The 17,054-nt window shown below is 63.1% G+C and overlaps 1 protein-coding gene across 2 annotated transcripts; it reads left to right on the forward strand.

The window, feature by feature from the left end:
* Positions 1 to 571: 571 nt before the first annotated feature.
* On the forward strand, positions 572 to 16,838 carry CPLX2 (complexin 2). 2 transcript variants are annotated; one of them, XM_064458598.1, is made up of 5 exons: positions 572 to 719; positions 5,337 to 5,435; positions 14,434 to 14,541; positions 15,028 to 15,203; positions 15,376 to 16,838. In XM_064458598.1, the coding sequence occupies exons 3-5, from the start codon at positions 14,511 to 14,513 to the stop codon at positions 15,571 to 15,573; spliced, it is 405 nt and encodes a 134-aa protein (XP_064314668.1). In that variant the 5' UTR covers positions 572 to 719; positions 5,337 to 5,435; positions 14,434 to 14,510; the 3' UTR covers positions 15,574 to 16,838. The 2 variants fall into 2 exon arrangements, with proteins under 2 accessions (XP_064314668.1, XP_064314669.1); XM_064458599.1 differs by lacking the exons at positions 572 to 719; positions 5,337 to 5,435 and adding an exon at positions 12,246 to 12,281.
* Positions 16,839 to 17,054: the final 216 nt, after the last annotated feature.

Raw genomic sequence — 17,054 nt, forward strand, 5'->3', positions numbered from 1 at the left:
TTTGCCTGCCTGCCAGGGAAGCGAGGGCAGCAGCCTGTGAAGAGGGGCTGGGCAGGGGGAGGATGAGTCCCAGCCCTTCCGGCCATTGGGGATCTTGGGAGTCCTCTTGGCCATTCCCAGCTCTCCTCATCCCCCATCCTTGGGACACCAAGACACCCTGGGCAAGAGCTTTGTCAGGTGCAACAGGGGTCTCTGGGTGGGGATTGGGAGGTATGGCCAGGTTCCGGGGATGGCTGTTATGGGCACTGGAGGGTGGCTGTTATGGGCACTGGAGGTGCAACTGCTGGGAACCAGAGGCATGGCCAGGTGCTGGGAGGGATGCCTGGGTACTGGGAGGCAATGGCCGGGTACCGGTGGGTTGGGTGGATAGCAGGGGTGCAACTGCGGGGTACGGAAGGGGGCGGCTGGGTACCGGGGGGTTGCAGCCACTGGGAACCGAGTGGACCTGCCGGGCAGAGGGGACAATCATCGGGTACTGGAGGGAAATAGCCGGCTGCGGGAACGGAAGGCCGGGACCGCGGGCTGCCGCCCGGGGCGCGGGGCGGGCCGGGGGCGGGCCCGGAGCCGGCCCCGCCCGGGAGGCCGTGCGCGCGGAGGGGGAGTCAGCACCGGGCCCCCCCTCCCCGTACCGCTACGGCTCCCGCCTCCCTTCCGGCGGCGGCTCCTTCCCTGCGCCGGGGGCGGACGGGGCGGACCGGAGCCGCGCCGAGCCCAGCCAGGTGGGTGCGGGGCCGGGCCGGGGGCGGCCCCGCCATGCCGCAGAGCCCGGGGGGGACCGGGGACGGGGACCGGGACCGGCCCGCCGAGCCTCCCGGGGGCGCCGGCTTATGTAACGGGGCGGCGGCCGCGGGGATGCGGGATGCGGCATGCGGGATGCGGTGCGCGATGCGGGTGCAAGATGCGGGGCTGAGCGGTGCGTCCCCGACGGCTCCCCCCGCAGGGTGGGGAGGGGGGGGACGCCCATGCGGAGGGGATGGCAGGAGAAGGGCTGTCACCTCCCAGACGGTGGTTTTCATCCCCCCCCGCTCCAGCCCCTCCGTTCCTGGCCATCCCTGTGGAGCGGCTCTGCAGAGCGGGGCTGTGGGCAGGGAGAGGAGGTGACCTGCTCCCCCCACAACCCCCCCTGCCTGCACCCGGGGAGGCTCCGCAAAACCTTCTGCTGTGGGGAGCTGCTAATACCCCACCGAGCTCTTCCCACGCCTCCCTATCACATCTCCTTCCTCCATCCTGCTCTCTGCAGCTAAGTCCAACCACTCGTGGAGCATCCCAGCTGCATGGTCCATTGCATGGTCCTCTGGTTCCCATGCTCCGGCCCCTCTCTCCACTACACCATCCCCCCAGGGTCCTTCTGATGCCCTGCACTCCAGCCCCTCTCCCCACCATGCCCCCAGTGTCGTGGCTGCAGAACACAGAGCAGGTGGCTGCCGTGGTCCAGGCCTGGCAGCACACAGTGGCACTGCCACCCGCATGGCACAAGCGTGACCGGGCAGCCGCTGCCTGAGGCAGGCAGTGCAGTAAGTCAGAGCAGCGAAGCAGGGCTGGCACCTTCGTTCTGGACAGGGCTGGCAGCTCAGGGCTTCTCTGCATGACCAGCAAGGCTCAGCGGGCTGTGGCAGCTGCTGGCCAAGTCTGGTGAAGGAGCTGAAGCAATTTGAGTCAAGCTGAGGTGCTGGGTTTGGCAAATGAGGATGAGGAAGGATGGGCTGGGCTTGCAGAGCAGAGTCGCGTCCTCCCTGCCAAACCTGCCCTTGTTCCCCCGAGGCCTCAGCATCCTGACAGGTGCCAGGAAGGGCTCTGATGTGGCCGGGGAAAACAGGGAGCTCAGCCCCTGGCCAGCAGCACTGCTCTGGGTATCCAGCCGTCACTGTCCTGGGGAAACGTAACAGCTCAGCTGAGGCAAACTGGCACAGAAAAATGTCTCAAAATCTCCCTTGGCTATGGGCTGAGTGTTTGTTTCTTCGATTGCCTCACGTAATAACATTAGTATTGAAATGACCCCAACCAGACAGAGCTATTAACACCTCGAAGCACTGGAGGATGATTGCGGTTCGCACCTTGGCTCTTCCCTGGGTTTCTGCAGAGGCTGCTGCCAGGCACAGCCTGCCAGGCCCGGTGCTGCTTGTTGGGAGCCGAGGGAAGCCACGTTAAGTTGCCTATCATGGTTTTAGCACTGTAGCTGAGAGATCCCAGCGAAGGTCCGGTATTGCAGAGAAACCCTCTGTGGAAGAGATGGTGACTGCTGGCAGAGTGGTACAGCTCCGCTCCCAGTGCTGGGCACCCATGGGCGCCCACAGTGCAGAGCAGGAGAGGTCTGGTCTGGCAGGTGGGCATGGGCACTGCAGCCTGGACTGCCGCCTTTCCCACCAGCACCAAGCCTAAGACCCTCGCTGCCTGAACAGCTTGGGCTGGACCCCTCGCCCAGAGCAGGACCTTCCCAGCATCCAGAGGATCTCTGCTCTTGCCCACAGTCTCTGCGTGTTCCTGGCCAGACCTCCACATTTGTTCTTATGCCAGCATCATCCTCGAGTTTAAATGATCCTTCTCCCTCCCCAGTGTTTACTCGCTGGGTGTATTTATAGAGAGCAATCAGGCCTGCTCAGCCAGGGTAAACAAGCTGTGCTCCTGCGGGCTGCTCTAACGTGAGTGCTTTCTGCTTGCTCGTCCCAGGAGCTTTCCCCTCCACCTCTCCTGACTCTGCAAAGCCTTCCTGGCCATAGAGACCTGGACCATGTGCCTCGGACAGCCATGGGCTTTCCAGGCCATGCCTCCAGACTTCAGCATGTCCCTGGGTCGCCCGATGCCTCGTCAGGAGCCACTGTCATGTTTTCTGTGCTGTTCTGCACTGCAGGTGCCTGTTCCTCCTGTAAGCAGCCAGGCCAGCAGATCTGTCCCTCCCCAGCTGCTCCCAGCAGCTCCTGCTGTAACACTCACCAGAGGCTCAGAAACATCATTCATCTCAGCCAAATCCCAGAGCTTTGTGACAATGTGACCCAGACCTGCCCCAGCCCATGGCAAGATGAAGTCTGCAAGGGGCATTGAGATTTTTGAGGCTGAGGGTCTACTTTTTGAAGGCATGGCAGGTTGGCTCAGGTACAGGACTCCAGCTGGGAAATACCTCTGGGTGCTGCCCAGCGCAGCATGGAGCCCTGAGCCCTTTTCACCCTTGCATGAGAGCCAGGATAGCACACTGCTGGCACCGAGTCCAGTGTGCAGATATTTTGCCCAAACGTCATGTCTCTGATCCTTCTTTCCCACCCCGATGCCTGGACACAAGGCTGATGCCAGTCCCAAGGCAGGTCACAAGAGCATTTCTCTTAGGCAAGAAAAGTGCTTTGAGATGTGGCCCAGAGTTTCCCAGCTTGCGCACCCCTCTGCCTCCCTTCCCCAGCCTGCCCTCCTCTGCAGACATTTGGACAAGCTCAGTTATAAAAGCAGGGTGCCGAGAGCCAGAGGTGCCAAAGCAGAGGAGCTGCAGACTCAATAATGGTCTCATCTCAAGCATTAAGTTTGCCCTGGATACTGTCTTGTGTCCAGACCTCAGCTGGATAAAAGCAGCCCTGCCAGCGCCTGAGGGCACTGCAGTCCCCGGAGCTGGGGGTGTCCTGGCACTGACACCCTGCTCTGCTCTTCACTGTCCTCTGCTTTTGGCTGCAGTTGATGTCTGGTTGCCTGGACAGACTGAGCTAGTGCAGCTGTTCAGGTGAGATGCATCTTTGTGGTACTGGCAGGCTCTGCTGTTGCAAAGACAGGACAAAAAAAATCTTCAGTCTGTCTCAGAAAAAATATACCCTGCAGGGATCAGTACAGCACCCCCCAGTACCCTGTGCATCCTCTCAGGTCCCCAGGTGGGGGGTCCCCACTCTTCCCACCTTCTGGGGTTTCAGCATAGAATGGCTAATTTGCACCCCAGGCCATGGCCGACAAAGCAGGGGACTGATCCTGTCCCAGCCCAGATCGTCTCCTTGGCGCTGAGCTGTCTGGAAACCAGCCACCCCAGGCACGCATCCCCGCAGCACTCTGCAGCCTGTGTTACCCTACTCCCCAGCCTTCCCACATCCCGAAGGAGGCAGCAGTTGTCCCCAGCAAAGGTCACCTTCACACTGCTGCTGAGCCCTTTCCAGGCTGAGCTTTTAGTGCTGCATTTCCCAGGGAAGCAGTCACAGTTCTGGGGTCTCCTCGGGGATCCCACTGGGGACCCTCTGCCCCTTCCCTGCAGCCCCCAGAGCTTGGGGTCCCCTGGGTGAGCCTGCACCCTTCCCAAGCCCAGTGCTGTACCCCGGGGGCTGTCAGTGTCTCCTGCCCCTGGGCTGGGACAAGGCATTCCCTGCTCTGTAATGCTTTCAAAAATGCAGGCTCCATCCATCCCAGTTCCTGCTCCTCCAGCATCACTGTTTGCCTGTGTTTCCCCTGGCTCCCCTGGGTCATATATTTATTTCCAATTTGCCAAAACCTCCCTCCTTCCCCAGGGTGCAGGAAAAGCCTTTGCTCAAAGTCAGGATGAATATGGAACTTCCCCAGGAACCCTACTCCCCAAGTTGCAGAGCACAAATCAGACTCATGGCACATGTTGCAGTGGCACCAGCCACACCATAAGGACAGGCCACTCCAAGAAACTGGCAGCGTGGCACCCAGCACCCTGGTACCTGGGCCTCTGCACAGCCCCCACCCAGGCCAGCATCCCCTGGGTCTCCTCAAGCATCACGGGGATTTCAAGGACATTCAGGGAAGGGACAAGATCCCCGGGCAGGAGCTTCCTGAGGTCCAGCAGAAGTGGGGGCCTGGAGGGGGTCCAGGCTTTCTCAGATCGCAAAGTCTGAGCAAGGGCTTTTGTTTGGTGGCTTGTTTTAACTAGGCATTATGTTCTCCATAGAAGAAATTCATTTGCAAGCTGAGGAAGGCAGAGTTAATGTGAAATTTTAAAACCCTCAAAGAGTTGAGAGCCCTATAAATATTTAATGAAGGCATCCAAACTGCTGGGTGTCTGCAGAGATGGCCGGGAGCCCTCTGCCAGCAGCAGAGGTGGTGTCCCTGATCTGGGAGAGGAGCACAGACCCTGATAGGCTGCCACCTCCTGCAGCCTGTCACCCTCTGCCTGCCCCGCTGGGCTCCCACCTGAGGGGAGACGGTGCATGTTGGCAGCAGGTTGCTCCTGTCCTTGGGGGTGGGATGCTAGGGGGTGCACAGACCCACCCTGGGCCCCCCTGGGTAGACAGAGAGGACAGTGGGCAGTGTTGTGCTCTGTCCATCACCCATCAGGTGATTCTGCTTTGTCCACGCCATCCGGTCCTTGGGCACCACCACAAAGCTGATCCTCTCGCTGTCGGTGTCTCCTGCAGGCCCCACTCTCCCTGCGATGCCCAGCCACCCCCACAAGGTCCTCAACCCACTGAATTAGGTGCCGAAGCCTGCGGACACCCCGCTCTGCACGCATCAAGGTAGGCAGCGCTGCCCCAACCAACACGGTGCAGCCATCGGATGGATGTGGGGTGCAGGGGTAATGCCTGGGGCTGACTGGGTAGAGCCAGTCAGGTCCCCCAGGATGGGGTGTTCATCATGGGCATCCTGGCAAGACCTCAGTGCAGGGTGAGAGGCATCCAGACCGGCTCAGGACCAGGCTGAGGCCATGGGAGGGGGAGCAGCTGGGGCTCCAGGGTGGGTGCTGGGCACGGTCCTGCCTGGGGACTGTGGCAGGTGATGGTGACTGTAGAGCTGGTGCAGGGCCAGGGGCTTTTTTTCCTTCTTTCTTTCCTTCTTTTTTTTTTTTTCCTTTGAAAGCCCCCAGATGGGAAAGGTACACGCCAAACCCCACTGCAAGCAGCCAAGAATGAATTTTCTGGCCAGAGCCCCAGCAGCTCTTGGAGCAGCACCGTGCCTGTCCAGCATCACACTGCAGTGGAAACCCTGAGAGCAAGCAGGCTGGGGAGGTCTCAGCCGGGGTGGTCAGTGAGCCCCCCATCTATCCCAGCTGCTCCCCAGTGCAGGGGTTTCACCCCTCCCAGCACCCTGAGCCATGGCAGTACAGGCTCATCCCACTCCCACCAAGCTGCAGCTTGGCTTGAGCCCAGACACCCAGATGTCCCCCCAACACCGTCACAGAGCCCCCCACCGTGCAGCCATCTGCTGCCTTTGGAGGACGGTGTCCCCGGCGTTGTGGCCCTTGGCTGGCTCTGTTGCCCAGGGCACAGGGCATCTCAGCTCCCAAACTTCCCCGTTCATGGGAGGTGATGGGCCCTTCTCCCCTAGGAAGGCAGGTGCTCTCCCAGAGCCAGGCTGGGAGTTTGGGTAGAGCAGGACCAGCTGTAGCAGCATCCCCACTTCCCTCTTCCTCCCACTCCCCAGCCTCAGCAGTGTGGCGGGGGTTAAAGCACCCCAGGCTCTCTGCCCTCATCTCAGGGGCCCCAGAGAGCTTTCAGCTTCTTTGCAAAACCAACGCCTCTATCAGCATGAGGCTGAACCTCAGAGGAGCAGTGCCTGAGGTCTCATTTTTGAGGGTGCTTTTGGCTGGAGGGGGGACAGGCAGGGGCAGCCATTGCTCTGCTGTGATCTGGGTGCCTGGTCTTGACCTAATCATGCCCTTGTCTTTCATGCCTTTCCCCTGCCAGTGAAATGAGGGTCAGTATAACCCCTCTGAGGCTTTCTGTGGGAAGCAGGTGCCCAAATTCCCTCCTGACACGGAGCCAGGAGGGGACCCTCGGGCATCCACTCCCTGCACAGTCCCAGCCACCTCCGTTGTCAGCGTCTGCACAGGCCCTGCACCTCCCTGCCAGGGTGGCGGGGATGGAAATCAGTACGTGCACAGTCTGGCTCCTTCCCCAAAGCTGAAGGCTGAGGCAATGCGGAGGGACGGGAAGGCAGCGCAGGGGCTCAGGGGGGCTTTTGTCTGCTCCCCAAGCAGTGCCTGGTGTGCTGCACCCAGCTCCACTCTGCACCGGTCCCTGCAGAGCTGTGCGGGTGTGCGTGCCTGCCATAAATATTGATGGGGTGGACTCAGCGCAAGTGTGCCTTTATATACGGTGATTGGGATGTAAATGCTCTAAGTACCTGCTGTGTGGGCAGGAGAAAGCCGTGTAGGTGACAGCACCAAGGCTGAGTGCACGGTGGCTTTTTTACAGGGGGGTGGGATCCATCGTGTGTGGGGTGGGGAGGTGGGAAATGGCCAGGTGAGTAACCCCAGGGGTCATAAACCTAATTGGGGAATCGGCCAGACCCACAGTGAGCCTAAATCTTCCAGCTGAGACTGCAGCGAGCCACCGCAGCTCCCACAGCCTGCTCCGTGCACAGCCATGCCAGGATAAACAGCGAGAGGCTGCAGTGCCTCTGTTTAATAATGCATGGCACAGAGGCACCGGAAGCACGCCGGGAGCCGCGGGGACGAGGAGTCACCACTGCAGCGCTCGGCCAGCGGGGTCTATCCAGGCATCCCCCAGTGCTCACGGGGCAGTGGGTGGCTGCGGCGTGGATTGCCGTGGCTCCGGCAGAGCTATGGGGACGTGGACACAACAGGGGTCTGGGTGGCCCTGAGGCTGGGGCTGGGTGAGCAGAGCTTTCTGTCACAGGGCACAGAGGAACAGCGGCAAAGCCACGGCACTCGGTCACGCAGCGGCTGGCATCCCAGCCACTCTGGGTGCTTCTTAGCTGGAGCCTGGAGCTCAGTCCCTGTCCACTCTTGCTGGGAGATTGAGCCCCTCCATCACTCTCTCTTGCACAGATGTAGGTGTAGATGGTCTTTTGGGGGAGTTTTGGAGGGCTGAGCAGCACTGGGAGCACCCCTCCCTCTCAGGCATCCTCCTGGGACACCACCATGCTGGGAACAGCTGGAAGCCGTGGGCTCAGTCCCGTCCTCACCCCATCCCTCCTTCAGCCGCAGCCACCCCAGCTCGCACGCCAGCTGCCGTGCTCGGGATGAGCAGGCATGTTCTTAGGGCCCTGCAGGCACTAATTCACAACCAGCTCCTGCAAACAACCCCCCCCCGGGGATGCACGCATCCCTCATTGCATACAGTGCCGTGATCCGGTCCTGCCAACCATCTGCTGCAGCAGCTCTCTGCCACCCATTCTGCAGCCCACACTGCGCCCCACGGCACGGAGCTGGGCAGGGATGGGCTGGGGGTGCCCAGCATGCCCCTCCATGCTGCAGGCAGGAGTCCAGCAGGAGGGGGCAGATGGGTCTGCAGGAGCCATGCCGACAGGGCCATGGTAGCAATGCAGATGGGTTGCAATACCGATGCTGACTGGGCCATGCTGTTAATGCACACGGGCCCATGACAGCAGGAAAAGCCACAGCATCAGCCCAGAGTCCCTCTGGCTGCAGGGAGTGCTTTGCTGTGCCTGTGCAGAGCAGGGAACAGAGAGGACACCAGGCAGGAGCCTTCCCTGTCCAGCCAGCAAAGCCCAAAGCTGGGGAGACCCTCAGGGCATGGGGCCAGCAGAAGTCATCCTGTGAGGGTGGCTCCTGGGGTGGATTTGGCCTGTTTTCTTTGTCCCTCACTGGTGAGCTCTGAGGACCCTGCCATCCCCAGCCCCCTGCTGCCACAGTGCTGCTCCCATGGTCGGGCAGAGCACTGTGGCAGAGCCAGAGTCAAGCTGCAAGCACGAGCCCACCTCCCTCCCTGCCAGCCCCAGGGCTCTTAGTCCACTCCATGCTGGCCCCATGGTGAGACCCACGTTCACACCCTGTGCCTGATATAGTGGAGGATAATGGGGGACGGGGTACTGGGGGGGCTGTGGCTTGCTGCAGGGGCAGAGCAGTGGCCCCAGCAGCCCCAGGGGCTGGACGTGGACAGCTCTGAGCACTGCATGCTCGCCCTGGGCACGGCATAATGGAGTGACCCCGGGTCCCCCTCGCCTTGTGCAGTGTCGCCAGTGGGAGGGACAGCGGGGGGGCAGGGGCTGTCCTTGCAGTGTGTGCACCCTCATTGTGCTCAGCTGCTGCACTGGGAGGTCCAGCCACAGCCTGATGCTACAGCTTGCTGGTGCCTGTTCCTGTCCCCATCGCCGCCAGGTGCCAGCCCCAAGGGGCCAGGGCTGCTCTTCCGAGGTGGCAGCTGCTGCATGTTTTGTGCTGCCTCTTCCCCTTCTTCCCACTGCTGTTTTTGTTTTGTTTAAGAGGCTGGCTTACGAATTCTAAACAGGCTCCTGAAAAACCCAATTACCTCCAGGAGACAACCTGATAAAAGCTGCCTAAGTGGCACTGTGGAAATCGCCTTGTGCAGCAGCTAAGGAAAAACCAACATAACAAAGCCTTTGGAAATGGAGTTAACCACTTTTAATCCCTTGGTGGGATGAGAAGGACCAATAATTATTTTCTGCAGAGGTCGGGGGGAAGAATAAGTAAAATAACTGTCCTGTGCTAATGAGTGGCTGCAGGCTGGGCTGGCAGTGCCACACGGATGGGTGCAGGTACTCAGGCATCCAGTTCTACCCGGGAGCTTTGCAAGTGCCCACAGAGGCTGTGACCTTGTGTGGCTACAAGACCTGGGGGCAACGCTGGCAGCAGGGTGGGCAGGTGCCACTCACGGTGTTGCTGGCAGCGGATGCGGTGGGCAATGCAGCAGTGGCAGCCAGCCTCATGCTCTTTCCCCAGGTACCATTGGGGAGCAGAGCGAAGCACTGCCGGGGCCCTGGCACCTGCGCTGGCTCTGTCCCTGCCACATTGCCCCCATGAGCCGGCACGGAGGTGACTTGCAGGACTTGGCAGTGCTGAGAGCTTCCTCCTCCATCTGGCCATGGTGCTGCCCTCCCATCCGTCCCCATCCCTTCCCTTCCTGCCTTCCCCAGCATTTCCAGGCAGCCACCCGGCAGGTGACACTGCCCAGGACAATGCCAGGGGACAGCTGCGCCTAAGGAGTGCCCATGCCAGGCACAAGCAAGCTACCAGCACCAGGAGCATCCTCCAAACACCTGCCAGAGCCAGCTCAGCTCTGGAACTGCAGGGGTCCCCTGGGCCCATCCCCATCCTGGGAGCAGGGGTGTCCACAGGGACGTGTAGGGCAGGAGGACAGAGGCAATATCCAGGGCTGGTGACATGCCCCTGGCTGCCTTTGCCATGAGAGACCGCCAACAGGGCAGAGTTGGGCACCCACCAGCCCATCAGCTGTGGTTGCGCTGCCAGCACCAGCAACTGGAGTGCCAGGGTGGTTGGCCTCAGCTCACATGAGCCTCGTGCTTCCCGCGGCAGCAGGCACAGGAGCTGCTTCGCCCACCTCCCCCTGGCCACCCCGTATCCCACGTGGGGTCCCACACTTGGGGACAGCACTCCAGGCCACCGGACACCAAGGAGAACAAGCCTGGCTTAGCGCTGGGTGCTGGCACAAGGGACAGCCCTGCCAGCTTGGCCACAACTCATACTGGGAGCAGTCCCTGGGCACGCTGGGAGCTACTGGGGGAGGATGTGCTTAATGAGCCAAGGCATCTCCAAGGATTGAAAGACTCAAGGACCCATCCCAGGAACAAAAGGAGGCGTTTGTCAGGCGCTGAGAGATGGGCTCGTTAATTCCTCCTGGCTGTCACACTTATCTGTAATGAATTTATGCTCCGCTGTATTATTTTTAATACAATAGCAGCGGTGCCGCCCGCCCACCGCCCGGCTGCCGGGAGCGCTGACGTCAGTGCCCTGAGCAGGGCTGCTGCAGGACGGACAGATGGATGGGCCAAGTGCAGGCCTGTCCTGCTGCCCCTGTGCCTGTCCCACCAGGTCCTGGCGGGCAGAATGGGGCTCGGCGTGAAGGCAGGAGGTGTTTTTTCTGCAGAGATGGAAAAGGAATTGTTGGCAGAAGGAGGCTGCGGGCTTGGGGCTGGCAGGGATGGGGTGTGCTAAGGGGGGTATTTTGGGGTGTGGTGACGGGGTGAACAAGAGGGACATGTTTTCGATGTGTTGTCCCTGTGCTGAGACCCACCCGCAGCAGCACCTGTGCGTTGGGGCAGGAGCCGGCAGCAAGTGCACACACACGGGTCTGCTGGTGCTGCATCCCTGTAGAGGTGCTAGGCTGGCACAGGTTGTGGCGTGGCTCCAGCCCTCCCAGCTGTGGGATGGCTCCCCACTGCTGCCCCACGTCCCGCATCACCTCGACCTCCCCACAGCAGCCCCAGCAGCGCCTAATGGCACCAGCAGCATCTCTGCAGCCTGCACCACCAGGCTTGTGGGGGCAACTGCAGCCCATCCCAGCTCTCTGCAGCCTCACACGTGCTGCAGGGGTGGGTTGTGGGGTTCACCAAAACGACCCCACACCCAGACTCTAGGCAGCACTTTTCCAGGCCATCGCCGCAAGTATCCCTGCAGGGCTGCTGCTCCAGAGCCTCACCATTAAACACCAGCTATCCCCAAAGCCTGGCTCAGAGCACCACTAATCTCATTTGCAAAGGGCTCATCTTGTTTCTAATAACCCAGGGCTGGATTAATTAGGAGGCGCCGACTGCCCCTCTGCGGGGTGGCAGGGCTGACGGTGGGGCGCGTGCCCTGTCCCACAGCCGGGGAGGGCAGGAGGGGCTGCAGAAGCCCGTCTCCCTTTGGGCAAGCGCAGGGGGCCAAAGCAGGGTGGTCCCCCCCATTTCCTTCCCCAGGACCCCTGTGCTCATGGGGGTCCTGAGTTCTGTGGGTATCGTGGCCGTGCAGCCCCTCCTGCCTGAGCACCCCCCGCCTGCCGTGGGACTCCTCCCGCGGGGAGCAGCAACAAAAGTCCAAAGCCTCCACGGGCAGCTGTTGGCAGGGGGTGGGCTGGGGGGGTGGGGGGGCGCTGAGGTGATTTATCAGGGACTTTAATTAAACTCCCGCAGCCGCCCTGCGCAGCTGCGGAGAGGGACAGGCTGCTGCGGCTTGGGGGTGCTGTGTAAGGGAGCAAGGGGTGCGGGATTGAAGCCGGAGGGGCAGCTCCTCGGTGGCTCCAACTGATTAATGCTCGTTCTGCCCATTAATTGCCGCGGAGGTGAATCATTAACCCCGCGCAGGACGCGCTTCCCCCCCATCCCTCTGCTGCGGGAGAGCTGGGGGGGTGGAGGTGTCCGGGGGGGCCCCTTCCGCATCCTGGGGTGCGGTGCGGGGCTCCCCGGGACACACCCCTTCCCGCAGCGGGACGTTTCCCTGGGGGTTATGTGGTGTTTCCGGGGGGGGGGGTCCCGCATCCTCCACTCCGTGGGGTGGCGGGCTGCGCGGTGGCGGGGCGGGCGGCGTGTCGCCCCAGGCGGTCCCACGCGTGCCGCCGGGGGCGGGCGGGGGGCCGGGCCGCGGCGGGGCGGGGCTGGGCGGGAGGGCGGAGCGGCGGCAGCGGAGAGCGGCGGCGGAGCCGGTGAGTGCCGGTGCTGAAGGGACAGCGCCGCCGCTGCGGCACCGGGTGGGGCCCCGCACCGCATCCACGGGGGGAGGGGGGGCGGCGGGTCCCCGCGGCACCGCGTCCCCTGCGCGACCCCCCCAGGCGGCTCCCACCCTCCCCGTGTCCCCGCGACAGCTACCCCCCACCCGCCCCGCGTCCCCAGTGTCCCCTGCACCCCCGGTGCGTGTCCCGGGTCCTGCGTCCTGCGTGTCCCTGCGCCCACCCCCGCGGTGCGTTTCCCCGGGTCTCCGCACCCCTCTGCGGTCCTGGTGTTTCCCGCATGCCGGGTGTCCCCCATGTTGTCCCGTGTCCCCGCTGTCCCCCGCCCTCCCAGCGCCCCCCCGTGTCCCCTTCGTCGCTGCAGCCCTTGTAGGCAGGGTGTCCCGGCGCCTGCCGGTGTCCCCCGTCCCCCCCCCCCCCCCGCGTCGCCCGTTCCCTGCTCCCCCCCGGTGTCCGCCCACGTACCCTGGTGTTGCTGCACTCGCCCCCCCCCCCCCCGCCGCGACCCCGGTGTTCTGGTGTCCCCCGTGTCTCAATGGTCCCCGCTATCCCCTGCACCTTCCCTGCGGCCCCGGTGTCCCCACGCACGTCCCCACTGTCCCCTGAGCCCCTCTGCGGCCCCGGGGCTCAGCCCAGCACCTCCTGGAGGAGCCTCCGCCCCCCCCCCGCCCCTCAGTGCCGCGGGGTGCCCCGGGGCTGGGAGCAACAAACTTCCCCGGGTCCTGGTTTGCGGAGCCCCCACACAGGCCAGCGGGGTCCGGGGAGCTGGGGGGGGGGGGGGGGGGGCCGCGAGGCTGCAGCACCCACCGGGCACGCACACACATATACATGCACACATGCACATACACATGCTGCAAACCACACGCCCAGGCTGCTCGCACAGCCTGCAGCCCCCCGCCCCACGGACAGGGCACGTGGGGGGCATCGGCAAACACACCACGCACACACACAAAACACACCACCTGCAATCCCCTATATCCACACACAACACACACAGAGCATGCAAACAGCCTGCAACACCCCCACAGGTACACACACGCAGCAGTCTGCAAATTCGTGTGCGCGCACACACACACCCCCCGTACAGCCTGCAAACCCATAGACCTGCACACACAGTCCCACACACACACTATCACAGCCTGCAACCCACACACACAGTGTGCAAACACATACACACAGCACAGACACGCACAGCGCACACAAACACAGCCTGCAAACCTCTGCATGTAGACACCCCCTTGCAAGCCCTCACACATATCCACAGGGCTCGCAAAACCCCAGACTCACACACACACTCCCTCAAAGCTTGCAAACAGGCTGCAAACCCGCACACTGTGTGGGCACACACAGCTTGCAGCCCCACAAACTTAAACACACGCACGTGTGCACACACCCCCCACGCAAACACAGCCTGCAAACACACCTCTTGACCAAACACACAGCCTGCACATACAGCTCACACACACAGCGCACGCAAACACAGCATGCACATACATGCTGCACATGCTGCATCCATCCTGCACATGCACTACCCCTGCACGTTGTCACCCATCCCCAGCACCCCACAGGGATCTCTCACACACAGTCACATGCTGCTGCCTACAACCCCTACAGCCCCCAAACACTGTCACAACCCGCCAACAGCCATTTCTCCATCCCTCTGCAGCCTACATGCACGCACACAAACACACACATGCACTCACAGCACCCTGTGTCCGGCTGAGCCACGGTGGTATCCCCAGGCAGGATCTGTCCCCCCCACCCTCAAAGCAGGGTCACGCAGTGGGTGGTGGGTGTCTATCCCCCCAGCCCCCAGGCAGCACCCCAGGGCTTCCAGGTCTCGCTGCCCCACCAAGGGCAGTGCTGGGCAGAAAGTCCCTCCGCAGGTCCCCGAGGCCAGCAGGGATGTGGGGAGAGTGCCGAGGGGAGCAGGCGTTGCCAGCAGGCAGATCTGTCCACCCTCTGCCTGCAGACCCCAAAAGCTCCCTCTGCCCATCCTGGAAGACATTTGGGGCTGGAGACACAGAGGGTGCATCCTGCAGCCTGAGGGACCATGCCATCCCTCATGCCTGGGTGGTGGGGACCCTGGGCACAGCTTCCCCGACCACGTTCCTCTCTGCCCACGCAGGTGGCCCTGGTTGGCGAGCCCGGACGGCAGTGAATGAGAGCTGGGCGCTGGCCTAGCCACACGCACACACCGGCACCATGGACTTTGTCATGAAGCAAGCACTGGGCGGTGAGTGGGTGCTATTAAGGTCCCCCCTCCAGGAGGGGTGCCAGCCTGGCACCCCAGGGAGCGCGGCGGGAGGGACATGGCAGGGCGACAGAGCTGTTGGGGAGAGCTGCTGACAGCGGGGAGCTGCTGCCATTGCCCAACAGGACTCCCATTCCCAGTGCCGGCAGCGCCTGGCTGGGGAATCCCGTCTCTCCTGCCACTAAGTGGGATTCCCCAGCGGGTCCCCTGGGTGCCAGCACCAAAGTAGCTGCCGGTGTCTCCCCCAGCTGACAGCAAACTAGGGCAGCACAGCCAGCCCACAGCACTCCCCATCCCTGCAGCCTCCAGAGCCCGTCTGCAGCCAGCTCTGGTGCCAGTGGCCCTGGGAACATCCCGGGTCGTCCTTGCTGGAGGGCTCCGTGCCCTCCCTGCCTCTGTAGGGGCTTCAGCAGCCAGTGCCAGGCTGCAGCACCCTTGGGGACCAGCTGATGGTCTTGTGCTGTACAGGCGCCACCAAGGACATGGGGAAGATGCTGGGGGGTGAGGAGGAGAAGGACCCCGACGCACAAAAGAAGGAGGAGGAGAGGCAGGAGGCCCTGCGCCAGCAGGAGGAGGAGCGGAAAGCCAAACACGCCCGCATGGAAGCCGAGCGGGAGAAAGTCCGGCAGCAGATCCGCGACAAGGTGGGCACACACCTACCCTGCACCCACCCCTGCCCACGGCACCCGCAGTGGGGCTGGGACAGGTAGCCAGCATGGCCAGGGAGAAGGGTGGCTCAAGGCAGCGGTGATGGGCACGGGGCACAGAGCAGGCAGCACTTGCTGCCTGCTCTGCTGAGGGCTTGTGTCCGCACAGTACGGGCTGAAGAAGAAGGAGGAGAAGGAGGCAGAGGAGAAAGCCGCACTGGAGCAGCCATGTGAGGGCAGCCTGACGCGCCCCAAGAAGGCGATTCCAGCGGGCTGTGGGGACGAGGAGGAGGAGGAGGAGGAGAGCATCCTGGACACCGTCCTCAAGTATCTGCCTGGCCCATTGCAGGATATGTTCAAGAAGTAACAGCACCACCAACCCTGCCATGGGGTGCTGGGGCACGGGCGCCCTCTCCCCTCTGACCCCTCCATCAGTTCCCTTGGCCCCAGGGGGCGTCCCACACCCCCTCCCCATCCCCTCCTGACCTTTCCCCTGACCAGACCAAAAACCCACCCTGTCCCGTCCAGGCAGGGCCCCCCCATCACACCGTGCCAAAGGGGAGTGGCCCTGGCCGGACAGGGCGAACTGGGACCAAATGCACTGATGTAACCTCGTGGCAGGCCGGGGGCACCCCAGGTCCAACCGGCCCCCCCCGGGGTGGCTCCCTGTGCCCCCTGCCCTGCCTCTCCTGCCCTCCCAGGGGACCCCGGCAGGCCTCCACTTGCCTGCCCTTGTCCCCAGCACTGCCATCCCCCTGCCCCGTCCTGCCCTGGGCCAAGCCCAAAGCACAAAGCCAGGCGCCCTGCCCACAGCTCCCCCATCCCCGGTCCCTGGGCACGGGGGTCCCCCGGGGCTGCCCGGTGTGCCCCAGCATCGGGAGGTTGGAGGGGACCCCCCCCCTCCCCGCATCTCTGGCCCCATAGTTAAAGCCATATCAGTTAGACTGCAATACTTCAGCACCGGGAGGAGCGGGCGCCACGCTCCGCCGACCGTGTACAAAGGCACGTGCGGGGCAGGGACCCTACCTGCCTCGTCCCCCCCCGCCCCGTCCCCACTGCTCGCTCGTCCGTGTCTTGGCCCCGCTGGCCCCCCGTTCTCGCATTAGTGTCTCTGTGCCAGGGTGTGTCCCATCGCTCCATGCGTCCTCGTGTCCGCTGCTCATGCGCCAACCCCCGAGTCCCCGCTGTCCCCAGGGCCACCCATGGCACTGAGCCGAGAGCCCCCCGCCATGCTGCCGGGGCCCCCGCTCTGCCCCCTGCAATAAAGCCAGCGCGGGGCCGAGGGCTGCCGGGCCAGTCCCGGGCTGGGAGTGCTCGGCTGCCCCCTACCCGACGCTGGACACACAGGTCCCCTGGGCCTGGGAAGGGATACCTGGGCAAGAGCCCTGGGTGTGTCCCAGGAGCCGCTGCTTGCACCCCAACTATGGGATGCAGGGGCACACCCTCACCCCAGCCCATCCCTTGCCGCACCATGCTCGCCCTTCCCCATGCTTCCTCCACCACAGCCCCCAGCTGCTCACCAGGGTCCTCCCTGGGAGGTGGCAAGCAGCTCGGGGCCCTGCAGACATGCTGTGACCATCCTGCTCGAACTAGTCTTTGACAAACTAATAAAATAAAGGGATTTGTACATTGCTCTGGCCTCTTCTCAGCCATTGCTTCCCTGGGGCCCTGCAGAAGTTCCCTCGTCCCTCCATCCCCCTCAGGGCTGAGACCTGGCAGCTTACCACATTAGGGGAGGCCGTAGGGCCCACCAAAACCAGGTCACAGGTGAAGGGAGAGGCTACACATGGCTTCCAGAGCCCTGCTTAGTCCAGCTGCCTCCTGCGGACAACCATGTGTCCACACTGC

This window comes from Phalacrocorax carbo, chromosome 8 (assembly GCF_963921805.1).
Source record: "Phalacrocorax carbo chromosome 8, bPhaCar2.1, whole genome shotgun sequence".
Classification (NCBI taxonomy): Eukaryota; Metazoa; Chordata; class Aves; order Suliformes; family Phalacrocoracidae; genus Phalacrocorax; species Phalacrocorax carbo.

What these genes read in the sequence shown, in the direction of transcription:
- CPLX2 (XM_064458598.1), top strand. Translation starts at nt 14,511, where the DNA reads ATGGACTTTGTCATGAAGCAAGCACTGGGCG. An exon ending in CATGAAGCAAGCACTGGGCG is followed by an intron (nt 14,542 to 15,027) that starts GTGAGTGGGTGC and finishes TGTGCTGTACAG; the next exon opens with GCGCCACCAAGGACATGGGG. An exon ending in GGCAGCAGATCCGCGACAAG is followed by an intron (nt 15,204 to 15,375) that starts GTGGGCACACAC and finishes GTGTCCGCACAG; the next exon opens with TACGGGCTGAAGAAGAAGGA.